This window comes from Hyposmocoma kahamanoa, unplaced genomic scaffold (genome assembly GCF_003589595.1).
Source record: "Hyposmocoma kahamanoa isolate Upper Pololo Valley unplaced genomic scaffold, ASM358959v1 202, whole genome shotgun sequence".
NCBI classification, from domain to species: Eukaryota; Metazoa; Arthropoda; class Insecta; order Lepidoptera; family Cosmopterigidae; genus Hyposmocoma; species Hyposmocoma kahamanoa.
In genome coordinates, this window is record NW_020653726.1 from 2,303,435 (window position 1) to 2,314,737 (window position 11,303).

At 36.5% G+C, this 11,303-nt stretch overlaps 2 protein-coding genes across 3 annotated transcripts in view; both read left to right on the plus strand.

Annotated features, from left to right (window-relative positions):
- LOC113226932 (leucine-rich PPR motif-containing protein, mitochondrial) overlaps nucleotides 1-1,852 on the plus strand; it is a 12,504-nt gene extending 10,652 nt beyond the window's left edge. Inside the window, exon 9 of the mRNA XM_026459739.1 lies at nucleotides 612-1,852. Within this exon, the coding sequence (XP_026315524.1) occupies nucleotides 612-1,048 (437 nt within the window). The 3' untranslated portion in view covers nucleotides 1,049-1,852. The remainder of the gene's footprint in view (nucleotides 1-611) is intronic.
- Nucleotides 1,853-2,494: 642 nt separating this feature from the next.
- Nucleotides 2,495-11,303, plus strand: part of LOC113226762 — an 18,028-nt gene continuing 9,219 nt past the window's right edge. The window contains exons 1-10 of one of the 2 annotated variants that reach the window (XM_026459493.1): nucleotides 2,495-2,625; nucleotides 2,729-2,856; nucleotides 2,944-2,992; nucleotides 3,081-3,192; nucleotides 4,056-4,136; nucleotides 7,105-7,139; nucleotides 7,182-7,327; nucleotides 9,198-9,239; nucleotides 9,316-9,373; nucleotides 10,816-10,933. In XM_026459493.1, the coding sequence (XP_026315278.1) occupies nucleotides 2,495-2,625; nucleotides 2,729-2,856; nucleotides 2,944-2,992; nucleotides 3,081-3,192; nucleotides 4,056-4,136; nucleotides 7,105-7,139; nucleotides 7,182-7,327; nucleotides 9,198-9,239; nucleotides 9,316-9,373; nucleotides 10,816-10,933 (900 nt within the window). Of the gene's footprint in view, nucleotides 2,626-2,728; nucleotides 2,857-2,943; nucleotides 2,993-3,080; nucleotides 3,193-4,055; nucleotides 4,137-7,104; nucleotides 7,328-9,197; nucleotides 9,240-9,315; nucleotides 9,374-10,815; nucleotides 10,934-11,303 lie in introns of both variants that reach the window. The other variant, XM_026459492.1, reaches the window with a different exon arrangement.

Here is an 11,303-nt window from a genome sequence, read left to right on the forward strand (position 1 = left end):
ATGCCAGGTCGTACAAATATTTCTCCCGGCCCGGGAATCGAACCTGGCACCTCTGCGTGGCAGTCCGGTATGGTAACCGTTCGACCACTGAGGCAGTTAATTTTACCTTGAAGTGTTTCGAAAGTGTACTTAATCATGAGATTCCGCGGCGGTGACTCGACAGAAACTGCGCGCTAAGGCCCTGGCAGTCCGATCAGTCAAAACTTTAAATCGCAAAGATGTGAGGGGCACTGCCACTGCGCCCGTCACCCTGTGACATAAGTTGACAAATCCTATGTGTCTGTAATTTCATCACCACCACTACACTAACAACGTCACTTCGAAAGTGAAGTCTCATCCAAACTAACCATTGGCGTGCCGCCAAGCAGAAATGCCAGCATTACTGTGTTCCGGTTTTGAAGGGTAAGGCTGCTGGTGAAATTACAGGCACATGGGACTTGTCAACTTATGTCTCAGGGTGACGAGCGCAGTGGCAGTGCCCCTCCGACCTTTGCCAAGCTCTGAGTAGCACAGCAACTGTTAAGAATTAGTACTAGTCTTTCGTTTTCGTAGATTTGTATAATTTTTTTAAAACAAAACATATTTACTTTTATTTTTAATTATTTCCTCAGGCCACAAAGTTGCCGAAGTTGCAGCTTCAAGAGGACAACTCACGCCCGCAAATCTTCTATGGATGGAATACCTACTGGTAGGAAAAGAACAGGAAGCGGACTCTCTATGGAAAGTATGGCTTAAGGACGCGAAGTCACTGTTCTTTCGCAGACTCCTACAAGAATGCCACGTTAGAAAACAGCCAGAATTGGTTGAAAAGCTTATCACACTATTGAAAACCAATCAAAAACTTTCCCCGGGTGCTCTAGGAAATGCTTACAACAGGTTAATAAACCTGCATTTGGCAGAGTCTAAAACGAAAGAAGCATTGGAAGTATTTGAAAGAGCTATTAAGTCTGGAGTATCTGTGAACCATTTAAACAAAAGTTGTGTAGAGAGACTCAGAGCTGTTGCACAGGCGGAAGGCAAAGATTTAAATATCCCTTTGGCTAGTTAAGGTAGCGCTTGGCATTTCCAAACTTGCAAAATTTTTCTAAAACTAACAAGTCCATGAAATAAATATCGTAATCATGTATTTTTTTTATTTTTCTGACAGCCATATTACTTGATAGTTCAGGGGCCTTACCACGAACTCTTATTACGATTCAGTTTAGGACCTAAAATGAATCGTTGTGAGACAGCGCTACATGAAATGTATATAACCATCCCGCTTTTTTGTCGTCACAAACCTATACTGAACTGTAATAAGAGTTCATGGTAAGGCCCCTGTTGTTAATATCATGTCTTAAAAAACGCTGAAAGCTAATATTAATTAATAAAAATAGACCATATCCTCTGTCACAGTATTTACGGTGTTCGATAAAGATTAAACTATGTTGGATCAGGTGAAATCCGACAACTTTGGTGAATATTACAAATATGTTTTTATTTTAGCGTTGTTAGCAATGAGTCATTTATTGTAGGACGTGTTTCTTGCATTTTGGTTGAATCTATCTTCTATGTAATGTTGTGTATTCTGTGTGCGCGCTATGTAAATGACAAAAGATACATTTTACTACGACGAAAATTATCTTTAAAAGATGTAGCAATGGCCTGCCATACCGTACTTGCATACTGTACCATTATGCAACGTAAATAAGTTTATGAAAAAATTTTAACTTTTACACCTACGATTTATATTATCACTTATTTAATCCAAAATATAGATTGTGCTGTACAAAAGTAGTGTACCATTTCTAAATTAATACGCGAGGGACAGCAGTCATTGGAAGTTTGAATTGTACTGATTAATGAATACCAATGTAGTTGCTAATTTTAGTGTCTAATAATAAATTATTAGTTAATAATTTGCTTTTTATTTATCTTAGTAATACGGTATACCTATGTTACCTGCGCTCGACATCAATAAATACTCATATTATTATTTAGTGTAGGTATTTACCCTATCAATGAATAAAAGGTTCTGAATCATGAATGCCCGAATTCGAATGGTACTCGTAATACCTATGTAAACAATACTCTTCTAGTACGGAGTCTACGGAAATCATTTTCATTTCTGTATTACTCTTTGGAAATCATGAAACTTTGGAGAGGGATTTTGAAGATTAATTTTAACTTCCCGCTTTTTAGAAGAGACTTCCGCATTGATAAATAGTCAAAACAGTACAAAATAATTAAATAACTTCGTCTTTGCAGCTCTGCGTGTAAAAATTTATTCGATTGTGAAACATGGTCTGAAAAGTAATTTAATATTTGATCCCTTTATCTATATAATAATTGAATATAATATAAAATAGGAAAAATATATTTTTTGTGAAATGACGTCATCACACTTTTACGCAAGAAGCTTTTATGAAAGGCGGCAAATTTGGCGTCATTTTGACAAATGGCTGAGTAGCTCTTTGAAAATTTGCTAGAAACTATTGAAAAAGTGACGTGAAAAATGTTCTATCCAGTGGAATCTTTGAAACGTGGTGGTAGATTTTATTTGTGTTGGGTTGCCGACTCGTGGCCGCTGAGATTTGCAGCAACGACTCATAAACAGTTGTGGTCACAGGACATTCGGAAATTATGGTAGAGTTAAAACAATTTCTCAATCAAAACGGGCGTAAAACTTACCGTGTTTGATTTAAAATGTTGCTTATTGACTATGCTGTCTATATTCTGTAATTTCCAGCAACGATCTGCTCGAAGTCATGACCAACGAGTCCGGCCGTCCCGCCCACCGATTCTCCCTCCGTCTAAGCTCTCAGCTAATGCGAGGGCTAGTTAGATTGTATGAAAGAAAAGCCACTATACTCCTAAGTACGTATGTTTCTTTCCGTTATTCATTTGCAATGAAGAAAAGCAAATAAAAGACTACAAATTGTATCTAAAATTGTATATTCTTAGGCGAAATGTGCATGATCAACGCTCATGTCTTCAAGCATGCTAACAAAAAGTAAGTAGGTAGTTATTTACTACTTTACGTTTACTAATTGTTTATATTTTAACCTAGTGTTACTAAGATTCTCTGTGGAACTTGTTAGGTTGAGTGCACATAAGACAGTGCCCCGCACTACGCCGGCACTCCCTTTGGTTTCGGCACCACTGGTCCCAGAGGAGCTTGAAAATGAGCAGAGAGTGGAGGAAATGATTCAGGTTAGCTCTACTTCTTAGTTTTCAGCATTAGCATGCAGGGTGTTTAGTAAGCTTACAAATTATTCCTCTACCAGAACCAGAACCAGAAAACAACTGTAGCTTGTGTAACAGAAAGTCATCTAAAATAATGGTTAAGTGAGTGAAGCACTTTACATTCTGGCATAGAATTGTTCTGAAATAGTTTTAGGGCTGATACATTAGTAATAATAATATTGTGGAGTAAATAATACACTTTGTACAATTATTCTGTGATCATATTATAATTCTAAGCTTGTTTGATAAAGAAATTTGATACATAAAGATTTGATAAGACAATCTTGGAAGAGACTGCTACATAGCAACAAGGCTGCAAGTTCTGTAAGTGAGAGGTAAAGGATTTAAGTCCATACTTTGGATTTAGACATTTTCACAAACATGCTTTAGAATGCCAAAAATCACGCCTTGGTACAAGACATTTAAGGCCTATTGTCATTTGTTTTTATTTTACATATTTTATTTGACCTTAACATTGATTTTAAATGCCTCATTAAGAGCCTCATTCTCTTTAAAACCCATGTAGTAAAAGTTACTATTTGGCATTTAAGGTTCTTTACTTCTCACCTATAGATATTATGGAGTAATTAATATACTTTGTACAATTATTCTGTGCTCATATTATAATTTTTAAACTTGTTTTATTACCTTTGAAAAGATTGCTACATAGCAAGAAGGCTGCCTCTTGTACCCTCCTAGACTTTAGTGTGTTTCTTCATTTTATCCTTGAATACAATAAATTTATATTCAGATTTTTCAATGTATTCCTCTAGTATAATATTCTAAACGTTTTAAAATAATATTGATTAATAATCCATTTTTATCATTAGAACAGTGGTAATGCCGTAACAAACATACAGGATATTACTCTAAAGGAAGCGGCTATACCTGAGTTTCAACTGCCACCAAATGTAAGTCAATTTATTTAAAATTCTAATGTTAATTTCTTATGAAGTATTTGTACAGGCTGTCAAAAAACATTACAATAATTAAGGGAGCTTACGCTATACCTTTTAATATTTAACTTACAAATAAGTTGTGACATCTGTAAAATTGCCCAAAAACATAGATTTTCGTTGACACCTCGTTATGGCGGCGGCGGCGGCTTGGCCGTAATAATAGTAACAATAATAAAATTAAGTGAATTATGTACTTATTATCTTTTAATTATTGTCATTAATACACTACTTTCCTATTTATATATTTGTTTCAGGAGGGGCCACTGGTATATTAATTTCATGTTTTACCCATTGCATTGCTAAAACGTAATTTACCTTATTGTTGTTGTAACATTGCTGGTACTGGCATATTGGAGCGTAATTATGGGTATTATCCACTTGCTAAACATATTGATATTGTTTTTGTGTACACATTATGTTGAGTAATTTATCGTTTTACTATCAAAATTGCAACGGGCTCAGAACAAAACTCAATGAGTTGTATTTAACTATTTTGGACAACCATTATGAAATTATTATTTTAACGGAGACTAATTTGAGTCTGGACATTTGGAACAATGAATTTATAGACGATAGGTATAACGTTTTTAGATGCAATAGGGATCCGCGGTGCAGTGCGAGTCAGTACCGGAGGTCGAGACGGTGACTGTGACGGTTGCGCTGTGCGGCCGAGGCCGCAGCCACGCCGCCCATGCTGCTACCGGTCCGCTCCCCGCCGCCGTTGGCGGGTGCGCACCACCCACCTGTGTTTCTACTGATCAGTTATTAATAACTGATCAGTAGAAACATAGGCTATGTTGCTACTATTAATAGTAGCAACATAGTAGCAACATATATACCTCCAAGCTCTACAAATGCGATATACATATGTCGATTATTTTGACAACCTTTGTGCCTTGTGTGACAAGTCGGCGCCTCCTGTCGTTTATGTCGTCGGAGACTTCAATCTTAAGGATATTTGTTGGGAACAACGGTCTAATAGCTCTCACCTTGAGCCTATAACCAGTAGTATTACAAGTATAACAACTCCTCTCTTAAATGCTATGTCATACTTAGATTTAAAACAATATAATAGATTTTAAATACTAACGATAGAATTCTGGACCTTTTACTCTGCAATGACAATATTTTAATAAACAGTGATGTTAGCCCTTTACTACCGTTAGATCAACATCATCCAGCTATACTTAGTTACTTAGTGATATGCTCTAACACGAGTTTACAGAAGTCACCCCGTACTAAGTATTTATTTGAAAGCACAAACTGTATTTTAATTAATAAAAAGATTTTATCTATTGGCTGGATGTCTATTCTAGAGTATGAAAGTGTAGACTCAGCTGTGGACATTTTTTATAGATATATGTATGGAATCTTTGCTGAACTTGTACCGAAAAAAGTTTTGAAATCATCATGTATTCCAGTGTGGTTTACTTTTGATTTAATTAAATTACACAAACTCAAGCATAAGGCATGGATCGCACATAAACGTAACATACAATGTAAATACCTTTATGCATTGTTTTCACTATATCGGAATAAATTTAAAGTTGCAGCTGCAGTCACATTTAAAAAATATATGTGTAACTTAGAATACAAAATAACTAATAATATTAAGAATTTTTGGAATTATGTATCAAGTAAAAAGACATATAAAAGCTCCTATCCTAATATCATGACATTTAATACTACCGCTAACGAACCTATTCAAATATGTTCCTTATTTGCATCTTTTTTTCAATTTGTGTATGAACCCGGTACTTTGAATTTCAGCACTTTTACAGAGTCTGCAAACATACCTACTGCTGACTATGCAAATAATATAGGAAATTTGTTTTTACTTCTTAAAGATATTGAGAAGGAACTTCTAAATTTAGATTGTCAAAAGGGAGCCGGCCCTGATCGTATTCACCCATATTTTCTAAAACACACTGCTAAATCAATTGCGCTTCCCTAGTACATTATAATGAATAAGAGTTTTGACCTAGGTGTATTTCCTACTGTCTGGAAAGTTGCGAATATCACTCCAGTATTTAAAGAGGGTAAAAGGTCTGATATAAGCAAAGATAATAAAGAATCGTTCAACAATTAGTAACCTTGCTTTATACAGTACATTTTTGTTTGAAACCTTAGATAGTGGTTCACAAATAGACGTAGTTTATACTGATTTTTAAAAAGCGTTTCACAAAGTTGACCACTTAACTTCTGGAAAAATTACAATACAATGGCATCAAGTGATGTTTACTTAGATGCTTCGCATCGTAATAGGCAACGAAAAATTGTGGTAAATGGTTATGAGTCGAATCTCTTCGCTGTATCATCTGGCGCGCCGCAAGCCTCGACATTGGGACCATTTTAATTTGTTTTATATATAAGCGATGTGATACAGTGTATCTGTAATTCAAACTTAATTATTTACGCAGATGATCTAAAAATATTTAAAGAAATCAGTTGTGAAGATGATTGTAAGTTGCTTCCAAAGGATTTGGAATCTTTACATAGCTATTGTGTTCGTAATAAACTACAGCTTAGTTTCTGGAAATGTAAAACTATTACATTTACAAAAAAACTTAATTCAATTAAGTATGTCTATTCAATTAATAATGTAAATTTACAGAAAGTAGACAGTATCAGACACCTCGGTGTTCTTTTAGATTCCTGCGGGTGCCATAGACACACATAGTCAATCACAAATTACACCCAAACTCACAAGAGAAATAAATATTCCTGCGGGTGCCATAGACACACATAGTCAATCACAAATTACACCCAAACTCACAAGAGAAATAAATGTAGGCCATACAAATATTTCTCCCAGCCCGGAAATCGAACCTGGAACATCTGCGTGGCAGTCTGTAGGCGGCAGAATGTAAAAGCAACTCGATTTTTAGATAAAAGAATAGACGATATTATTCATTGTCAGGACGGGTTTGGCGAAGAAACTTCCGAGCAAGTACTGCAGCAGCTCTTCGGCGACCGTACAGTGGAGATGATGCTGGCGCAGCGCGATGCCTCGGCCGTGCAGCACAGCGGTTTGGAGCAACTCGACGCGACAGAAAAGTCGCACGACAAAACGCGACTGGCGCCGCACGACGGGCCACAAATGGAGCGCCTGTCCGAACATGACGTCACAGTTTTTACGAAGTGTATGTAGTCATATACCCAACATCAATGTGCCAGACAATTTAAACTAGGTTATTCCCTGTGCTATAAGTACCAGAGAAACTAAATTAAAGAAAAACACCGTGGGCGCTACCAAGAACACCAGACCGGTCTGGACAGACCTTAACAGTGGACCCCGCACTAAGCTCTATTTAGCCCTGTATCATGTGAACCAGAATGTAGACAACTTATAAATAATCTTCTTGTCTTTATCCCATGCTAGGTGGCGTCGGCACAACATGTATGTTTCTTCCACTCTCTCCTATCAGCCGTCATTTCCATACTGACAGACGACATGGATAAGAAAGGTCACACAATCCATCCATCTTTTCTTTGGCCTTCATTTCCCCTTACATTTAACACATTACCACATTCATACCAAACACTTCACGTCACATGACATTCTTCCCTCTACATGACATGTCCATACCACGCTAACCTAGCACTCCTTAACTTTTCGGCCACTGGCGCCACTTTAGTCTAATCACGGTTTGGGATTATTTCCCCTCTTATGCTTAAGGGGGCGTTCGCCGATCGTAAATAGTGCCTGTGACCTGTCGCCTTTTCATCAAACCTGCACTTATCCTGTTAACGTCCCGGTCTATCTAAAATCTATCAGCGCAACAGTGGTGTAACCATACATTTATTTTTTTTCTGCGTTGTTACTTCAAATTAGACGCTTGTAGAAGCGCTGCAGAGGCGCGTCTGTGGCGCCACTACTATTTTTCATACAGTATTTAGAAGCGCAGCTGCAGCGCCACGATCGCGCCACTTTTGCAGACTAGACACAAACGCGCCACTGCAGCGCTTTTACAAGCATGTAATTTGAAGGCCTCCTTAATGATAGTAAAGTACATAATTATATTGCTAAAATTCATTTAGCAATATAATTATGTACTTCACTAATTTCATGTCCAAAAAATTTTTGTAATTGTGTATTGGTTATATGTCGTCGCCTTACTTTCTCAAACTCGTATCTTAAAGCACAAAGTTACTGAAATGCAAAAAATGGATTGTGTATACAAATTTTTGCAGGCTGATTTAAAAAAAAAAAAAAAAAAAAAAGGCTGATTTCACATCACATCTCCTTCATATTTACACACTGGCTTTAACCTATTCTTAAAGTAATGCATCCAAATTAACACCCTTGATAAGAAATTTAAAATAAACGGAAAGTTTTGCCATCTCCTGAATAATCGCTCTTTATGAGATACGAGTTTGAGAAAGTAAGGCATCGATATGACTGACATTCTACGTTATTGAATAATCTTGAAAACTCATTTCTAAAATCCTCCGTAGTTGTTTTTTATATAACACCAAGGGACGGGACGAACACTTCGTGCGCCTGGTGGTAAGCGACAAGCCTATCCATAACAGTTGCAGTGCCACTCAGAACTTTTAATCTCAAAGATCTTAGGGGCACTGTCACTGTGCCCGTCACCCTGAGACATAAGTTGAAAAGTTCCATATGTCTGTAATTTCAACAGCACCCGTACCTTTCAAAACCGGGACGCAGTAGTGCTCATATTACTGCTTGACGGCAGAAGTAAAGGCAGGGAAGTGAACTCTTCACGTGTCCTAGAGACACACGGTGCCCCTAATGAATTTGGTAAAATAAAGTAAATATATTTTTTAAATGGTGGATAAAACCAGCTACGCGTTAAAGATACCGTGTGGATCTAGGACGCTACGATGCCAACATCTTCAGAGACACATGTCTTTAGAATGCGTGATGAGTTAAGGTCTGGTGTCTGAGTTTGAGTTAAGGTGCTAAAATAAAAGTATTTTATTGTTAATTTAAGAACTATACATATATTTCTATGAAACATTGAATTTCTGCTTTACATTTCGTAGCCGTAGCAGAAGAAGTGGTGCCGGAAGGCGAAATTGAAAAAGGTATGATTTCACATTTTCAAATGTAGTTAATGTATTTTTTCTATTTCCTCGATATTACAACCGTAATATTCAACAGAGATCGCTGATATACCCGAAATCCCGCTTCCTGTCATGCCTGCTCCTTCAATCGAAATGTTAGTCCTAAACCCGAACCTTTGGTATACCTTTTTTCCTTTTTTTGTTATTTTTTTTATACAATTACGATTTAGTATGCACTAGTACTATTTTCTGAAGTCAAAGCTTCGGAGTCATTCCTGTTTTACGAAAACAGCCGAATTATTATTGAAAACCTCTTTTAAAACAGTGAAACCCTTATATCTAAATGGTTGCGGCCAACTACGGTCAACTTTTTATTGCAGCACCAAACAGATGAGGGAGAAAACTATTATGCCAAACAATACATCAGAATGAATGGGCTAACCATGCGATCTTCAAACTTCTCAAAACTCGAATAGCTCCGAGGATTACACTTTAGAAAGTGATATCGTAAGGTTTACAAAATTAGCTGAGACTATTTTAAGGGTAGGTAGAGTACCATAATTAATTTCGACAAAACCCTATTTCGACTGGACAGTACTTCGACTACACATTTTCGACGGAACACTACTTCGATAAATCACATGTTCGACAGGTCACTTAACCGGCAGAAAACTTCTTCGACAACACACGTATTCGATACGTCACTATTCCGACAGAACATGAAATATTTAATATAAATATTTGCTGTACTGAGAGACTACTCAGGGACCACTTCACTCTTGAGCGAAATATCTCATATTCCTAAATATGTCTGAGAAATAACTAGTTAAGCAGTTATTCGTCGGAATAGTGACCTGTCAAATACATGTGTTGTCAGTGTAGTGACCTATCGAATGTTTGTGTTGTCGAAGCAGTGTTCTGTCGGATTAGTGGCCTGTCGAACATGTGTTTTGTCGAAGTAGTGTTCCCTGGAATTAATGTATAGTGGAAGTATAGTCGAGTCGAAATAGTGTTTGTTGAAATTGTATATGACACTCGGGTGTATGTTCTGTATATTGTATGCATAAAATCTGATAAATTAGCTATAATTAGTACTGTTTTTTATGTAATTAGGAGAGTGTGGTTAATTTTAAACATATTTGTGTTCTAAATACAATTATTGTACATTTCTACTATAAACAAAATGTTTAATTGATATGTAAATAGGTACCTAATCGTTTATCTGTATGGATTTATACACATGTAAGGTCGACTACAGCTGAATATAATTAATTAAACAGTAAATATATCAATTACATAGCTTAGGTTAGGATAGAAAAGTACAAAATACGAACCTGAAACTAAATATCTCTGTGCTCCAACTTTTGGATAGTGACACGTTCACACTGTGTGGGAATTGCAAAGTAATAATTGGAATGCAGTCGTCTGCACGCTAAATGCATCATCATCATTAACTGAATAGGTCCCACTGTAAAGGCAAGCGAGAGACCCTTTATTGTTTCACATATTCACAGCACACAATTATGTAACATTGTACTTAAGCTAAAATATAAATTAACTGAGAATGTTTCTTCTCAAACGACATATATCTCGCCAGCCAAGAGGCTCTGCCGCCTCAGCCCGAGGAAGTTCAGGCTTCTCAAGCTGCGCCCGTGTCTCTTGAACAAGTAATAAATCAGCCTGACCAAAGAGATACCAAACATATTGAGCTAGAGGTGAGTGTATCTATTGCAATAGACAATTGTAGTTTAATATTTACGAGTACTAGGTACTCATAAACCAATTTCCAATTTAACCGTACACAAACAAGTTTTATACAAAGAAATGAGGGTGCGTGTTTACTCTGACCTTGTAAAAATATTCATTGTCATGATCATTTAAAAACCTGAAGTCTAAATAGGTAGGTACGTCCAATGGTTTTTTAATTAGATCTTGAATGTCGACTGTTGTGTTCGTCTAATAAATAAATAAATAAATAAATTCTTTCGCCACGTCCGGTAAACCAGAAACCGAAAGAACACGCAAAGTTTTGTAATTTATACTTTTGAAATTATGAGTACTTATGAGAATATCTTATACAATCTT